A 6,763-nucleotide genomic window follows, 5' to 3' on the forward strand; every position below is an offset into this window, starting at 1 on the left:
TATTTTCAGATATAGTATATGACAAGAGAGGGTTTAAATTCTGAATTAAATGGTCATATCTAAAATCTACAGAATGTTAATATATTCAGTTTGTAAATATTTTACAAGTGACCATAGTGCAATACTTACTTTCAGTAACTTTTTGACAGGCTTGTGTGTGTAATATAAGATATCAGTATTGATACCGATGCTGAGTCCACCTCTCTGGAAATTCTAAACTGGAAAAATAAAGCATTACATAACCTCTGGGTTATCAGTCACTAACTAGAGAATACCCTCACTCTACAGGGCCACAAGTTCTTGAGAACAGTTTTAAGGATGAAATTAATGTTGCTAGCCCTTATGAAGTAAAGCAAAGGGAGGCTTCTTCCAGGAACACCCTCTGCACAGATACTGATTTAATTACCCAAGGACACAGCAGAGAAATGCAGGTCCCTGGTTGCAGAGAGGCAGAAGGAACAGCACACAGAACATTACCAGATGAAAACAATGCAGATTCAGATCAAAAGCCACAGGACAGCACTGAGCCTTTGGCAGCACACCACACACAAACAAGGAAGGACTTTTTGGGCAGTGCTGAGAATGTAGGTGCTGACAGGAAAAACAGAAGTCAGGAGACCAATGCCAGCAAGGAAGAACTGTGTAATACTGGAGATGAATCAATTTGTGCCAAGGCAGATGCAAACTCAGACAGCAGACAGCACAACAAAAGTGTCCTCACACCTGAAGCACCCAAACCTGAGTCTGAAGCTGTTCTTTGCACTCAGAAAAGTGCTCTGCATGACAGAAGTACAGACAACCACCAAGCTAAGGAGTTAAGTTTTGGCATCCTACCTTATTCTAAAGAGAATTCTCAAGCAGAATACCAGAAATGCAGCTTGCTAGATAGTGACAGTTCTGTAGGCAGTAGATTGCATAAAACAGAAAAAAACTTAAATCTGAGTGGTTTACATAGAGATAAACTTTCTCTGGAACAGACACACGTGGAAGCTGGAGGCAGAAATGATGACAGTACCAGAAACATGAACAGCACTGGTATGCTGGCAACTGATGCTCAACAGCCACCAACTGTTTGTTGTGATAACACAAGTGTTGATGATGCTGCTGCAAAAGAATGCAGAGATAAAAAGGTTCTCTTAGGTACTTTTAATTTATGCCCCCCAAAAACGGAGAGAGGAATAAATGCAGATGACATGCTCAGCAAACAACCTGAACAAAGCAGTGCTAAACAAACAGGGAATGCTGCAAACACATGGACTTGCAGTGCTGAAGCCAAATCTCCAGTAAAGGCTGATGGTCTTGAAATTGCTCACAAAACCCCCCCAGCACATAAGGCATGTACAGATAAAATGATTCCACATAAAAATGTTAACAATGGTACTCAGATACACTCCATCAAAACTGGACATTCCCTGGAGATTAGTACTTCAACAAATGACACATTGTTAAAAGAGAAAAAAGACTTGCTGAGTAGTACAGTTCCAGGAATGAAGCTTGCTGAGGGTCACCTGAAAGAATCATGTTCTTTACCCATGAGAACATCTGGAAATTTAGTAAACATAAGTGTAAGGTCATCCTTTGATCTTCCCACCTCAGATAAAAAAGCTGAGAAAACTCCACTATACTTGAATTTTTTAGCTCTCAGTTCTTGTTCAAGAGTAAATCAAATGAGAGGTCAAGCTACATGGACTTCAGCTACCAAGGAGCCTTCCCTTTTGAAAGACAAACCAGCATGCTCAGTGGAAAGCACAAACATTATTTCAAACACACAGAGTCAAGATCTCAGTGAAAATGGGAACAGTGGAGAAACAGGACAAGGTAAGAAAATACAAGCATTACTGTTCTGGACCATGTAGTGCTTAGAAAAATTATTAGACTGTGACATCTCTATATCTAAGCTTTGTGTAGAAAAATGTAAACCTGGCATTTTAGTTATATCACAAAAAGGTGAGATTGCTCTGTTTATGCTATAAATGCTGCTAAACAGCTTTTCTTAGCTTATTAATTACTTGATTAATGTTTTTTTTCATATTTCCCTTTGTGAAATAACAGCAGTGCAATGGCAAACTGAATTTTGATAGGTGTTTCTAACCCTAATGTACAGCATATTCTATCAGGGCTCTACATGGATCTGAAAAGCACTGAGCAGCTTTTGCAAATTATTCAGTGTTCTCATTTTGTATCAAAATTTGGGTAGATTTTGAACCAGTAGGTGCTTCTTTGAAAGGGTCTTACAGAAATTTACTTTTTATTTTATTGTACATCTCTAATTTAGATGGACCATTAAAACCATCTGAATGTGTTGAGTGTGTGAAAGGAGTTTATATTCTGTCAGGCTCTGGAAAACACAGAGCTTGAGGTGCTCAAGGAGCATTATAATATCCTGCGATGGACACTTGGTTATTTGTTGAGCAATATTTTGCACATACAGAATAGCAAATATGAACTTTATTCCATGTGTTTCTAAATCATTACTGAGATGTGGAAAGTCTGTATTTTAGATTTGTTTTGCAATAAAATGAGCTGGTAATTACCCCAAAACTAGAGCCCTGGGTGTTAGATGCTTTCCAAAGAGCAGGGTGTTTGTGTCCATAGAGTTTTTATTGGTGCACTGTTTTCACCTTTGGCCCTTGAACATACCAGGAGCAGAGTGGACTCCCATCCTTAGTTTGCAGCCAGTGGCAGACAGAAACCCAGCAGTCTGGCTTCTTTACATTGCTCTGTTGTTATGAATTTATCTCTATAGGTAATTTTGTTTCTGTCCTTGGTCTCCTGCCCATGGATATTTATGTTCAGATGCACATTTTTTCAAGTTCAGTTTCAGAAATGTCTTCGTGTCTAAAACAGCAGTAGTGGTAGCAAGGTAGCAGATTCCTGATCTCAAATGGCATGTTATTTCTTTTAATAATGTGAATTTTGGTATCTGTTTCAATAAAATGACTGTCTAGTTCATGATGTTCTGCATGTATCTTTTCTGTAAGAACAGACAGAGCTATCTAAATTTCTTCCCTGTGAGTTTCTCCTCCTCTTGTCAGAAACCTTTCTGTATGCCAAGTACTGGAACTCCAAGTGACTCTGAGAGATTGATCCAGAGGAATTGGTAGGGAACTAACTCCAGTCCCTCATTTGAGTTGCCGAGTTGACCCCTTGAATTCCAGCAAACCTCCATGGTGAGGGTCTTGGTCTGTGTCCCAGATGTGCCTCGTGCTGCCAAAGTGACATAGGTCCCTCCTTGAGCCTGCTGCCCTCTGGGAATGCTGCACCTCCTTGGGAGAGTGGAGAACCTCCCTGTGAGGGCTCTTTCAAGGCACTGCAGCTCCCAGTGTTTGCTGCGCTTGGGCTTTGTGTTGTTTTGTTTGCAGATCTCTTCCCAAATGGCAGACCTGCAGTGGAAGCCATGTGGACACTGGACCTACATTTTAAATCTTATTTTTTTTACTGACTGGAGCACAAACCGTATGGGAGAGCTAGAGGTGAAAGAGAATTGGTGAAAGAGTTGAGTAAATCTATCTGAGGGAATTCCTTCTACTGCCTAACCACAGTGCAATTTTTTATCCATACACGGGTTCCCAGAGAGCAGATACTCCACCTCAGTAAATGAAGGAATGAACTGGGAATGGGAAAGATCTTCCTGGCAGATGCTTAAAAAAGAAAATAAACACATCATAACCATTTTCCTCTTCCTCCCAAGAGAAAATGTCAGTATTCTGAAATAACTGTTACATAACCATGAGGTAACATGTATTTTCATAGTAAAACAAGGTTTTACTGTCAATGCAGTGATCCACAGGCATCTGTGTAGTGACAAAACAGCTCCTGTTTGCACTGTGAGGAACTGTGAAAGCATCCTTGTGTTTTCATCTTGCAAGGAATTTGATATTGCTTGCAACAGAATCTAGTGGTGCTGCATGAAGCCTCTGAAGGACTTGTCTGTGATTAATCTACTCACTTGCCTTTCCTACCTTTAGTAAATGACTATTGCCTGACCACCTGAAACATCAGATAGGGCCATTAAAGACTCTAGCAAAGACTCCTAATCTAAAATGTTTTTTGATTGTCTGAAAAGCTTTGTATTCATATCTTCTTTTATTATAAGCCACCCTGGAATATCATGTTACAATGGTATTAATTATGCATTTTATTATTGTTATCAGACAGTGAGTTTAAAGTAATAGCGTTTGAAACAATATATTCAGCTAGAATATTTAGAATACATACACTTACTATAAATCACTTTTCTGTCATTAACTTAATATGTGAAAATGAGAGAAAACATTTTTAATACCTCATCTTTAGAGAAAAAATAGATGAAGCATATGAAAGAAAAAAAACAAAGGGCAGAAGCCTATAACAAAGATTCAGGGATTTAAACCAAAAATATTTGATTTTTTAAGATCAGAGGTAAACCAGTTTAGTCATTCACAATTAGTGCCTGGAGACTAAATTGCAGTTGTTACCATTTCCTTTTTTGTCAATCAGGTTCTAGCAGTTTGAGCAGAGCTGCTGACACTCTGAATACCTCCAGTATCCACCAAGAGCCCCAGGGAGAGCCTAGTGAAGAATGGAATGCTACAGCAAAGGCTTTTTATGATTCTTCTTTTCCCACAGAACATGTAAGTCAATTAAAAATATTGCAGACCAGACCTCAGTGAGCTAATTCCACAGATATTTGTACAACTGTACCCATCTGGATACTTTAGGGCTGAGTCAATCTCCGAAATAATATCAAAAGGGCAACAAGACACCATTTTTCACAATTAAGGTTGATAGAAAGCAGCAGGAAAAAGTCACAGCATATGAATCAACCAGATGCTAACCAGTCTGTTTGGGAGGGGAAGAAGAGGCCTAGTCTATTGTTACCCTAATAAAAATCATCACCTGCAGTAAAAGTAGAAGTTAAAAAAAAAAATTAGTAGTATGTAAATGTATAAAAACATTATTTCCTCTATTACTTGATAAGACCATGAATTTAAAAGAATCCATGGAAGAATAAAACTTCAGCACGTCTGTGAATTAGAGCCTCCTATCCATTCATCACACACTGTAGTTATGTGATGCCCTATTCAGAGTAATGTTATTTTGTAGGGTAACATTACACAAACTTGTAAAAACCTGTTGTTTCCCAATGACTCATCACTGCATTTTCAGATCTGTGATAAGATTCTGGAGCTTGAACAGCTCTAACTGCTCGATTAGAATTTGTTGAATGTATGGTTCAAAAGTGATACAGCAATTTACAGCTGCAGCTGACCTTTCCTTTTTAGAGGAGGTTCTGGAGGTATTTTTATTTCTCAGGTAGTTAGGGCTGTCTCTGGATGAGCTGTACAGTGGTTTCCAGTGTTGGTTGGTTGACTTCAGCAGATAATCAGGTTTTGATGCCATCAGCATCCACATTGCCTGAAATTCACAAGACTGGTATTTTAAATTACTCGACTTTCCCAGCCTGACTCTACTTGTGAATGACACTGAGGTGGATTTTTCACTCTTGCATTTTCTCAGAGGTGGAACCAGGAGCGGAGTGAACTCCACTATGTAACCTACAGCTGAAGCAAAGCTCTGTTTCATTATCTGGTTGTGGTTATTCTTGCTTTGTCACCTCCAAACTAAAGCTCCTGCTGTGCTAGCTGAGACAAAGCAGAGATGGACAAGAGCCTTGCTGGTTTCACCTTAGATTTTCCAAATCCTTCATCTACAAAATCTCAGCCTGCAATAATGCAGAGCACTCCCTCCTTTCTGTGTTGGTGTCATTCTAATACCCTCTGTTCTCAACTTTTTGTCATTTTAATGACCAAGATAAACAAGCTGTTGGGAGATTAAAAATGGGCTCGACAGTCTTTTTTGCTGCTTCATTTGCTTTGACTGACATGATTGCAACTGGAGCACACTAAAGCCTTCTGCAATTTGGGTAATCTCATTCAATCACACTACAGTACTCTAAAAAGGAATAAAAATTATAAACAAATGCTACAGGTACACTTATAATTCTAATAAAAATATTAAGAACTGTTTTAAACATTAGTCTGTCCATGCTTAAGTACCACAATAAGGATGAATAAGCACCCCCAGCTCAGTTTAAACACGCAGTTTTCAGTACAGGACAGGTTCAGCCCCCATGCTATTCCACAGAGATTTTGACTAGTGGCTTGCAGTGAAGTATGATCTGTTTGTTGCTGAGGCCTTGGCGGAAGGAATGAGAGAATTTACAGAAACTTTCACTGCTCAAATGAAGACATTACTTCCTCACTAAAAGGGAGATGCCAGTCATTACTGACCTGAAGTATCAGTACCTTCAGCTGCATGGCAGCAACAGTGTCACAAATGCAAAAATGAGCAATTTGCATCAATTTTGTTGTTCATATTTCAAACTTTAAGAAATGCTTCCTAGGGAAGGTAAGCTTTAGCACAAAATAAAGGTAGGCCTGGTAAAGACACAGTTCCTTAGAGTTGGCTGGGGCACAGTTACCTAATATTAAAAAATGATTGAGCAGAGGGGGAAGGTCTCATCTTGTGGTCCTTGCACAGGAGCAGTCGGAGAGGTCACCTTGCAGCTCCTCTGCAGCACTGGCTCTGCTGCACCTTGCCCAGGCTGGTGCTGTGTGCTGCTCCCCCAAGAGCCACACAATCCCAGATTACAGGTGGAGAACTCATCATTCAATTACAAGGTTTTTGCTCATCAGGCAAAAACCCCGTTTCCCTACTGTGATGCCATCTGTCTTTGATTTGGATAGATAGGAAGTAGCTAACAGTAATATATCAAAGAGTA

The 6,763-nt window shown here is 39.5% G+C and overlaps 1 protein-coding gene across 6 annotated transcripts in view; it reads left to right on the top strand.

Annotated features, from left to right (window-relative positions):
- CCDC73 (coiled-coil domain containing 73) overlaps positions 1–6,763 on the top strand; it is a 60,383-nt gene that overhangs the window by 51,889 nt on the left and 1,731 nt on the right. For all 6 annotated transcript variants that reach the window (XM_064425969.1, XM_064425970.1, XM_064425973.1 and 3 more), the window contains 2 exons: positions 289–1,818; positions 4,480–4,613. In XM_064425969.1, coding sequence (XP_064282039.1) covers positions 289–1,818; positions 4,480–4,613 — 1,664 coding nt within the window. The remainder of the gene's footprint in view (positions 1–288; positions 1,819–4,479; positions 4,614–6,763) is intronic.

The sequence above is a fragment of the Passer domesticus genome, chromosome 6 (assembly GCF_036417665.1).
Source record: "Passer domesticus isolate bPasDom1 chromosome 6, bPasDom1.hap1, whole genome shotgun sequence".
Lineage (NCBI taxonomy): Eukaryota > Metazoa > Chordata > Aves > Passeriformes > Passeridae > Passer > Passer domesticus.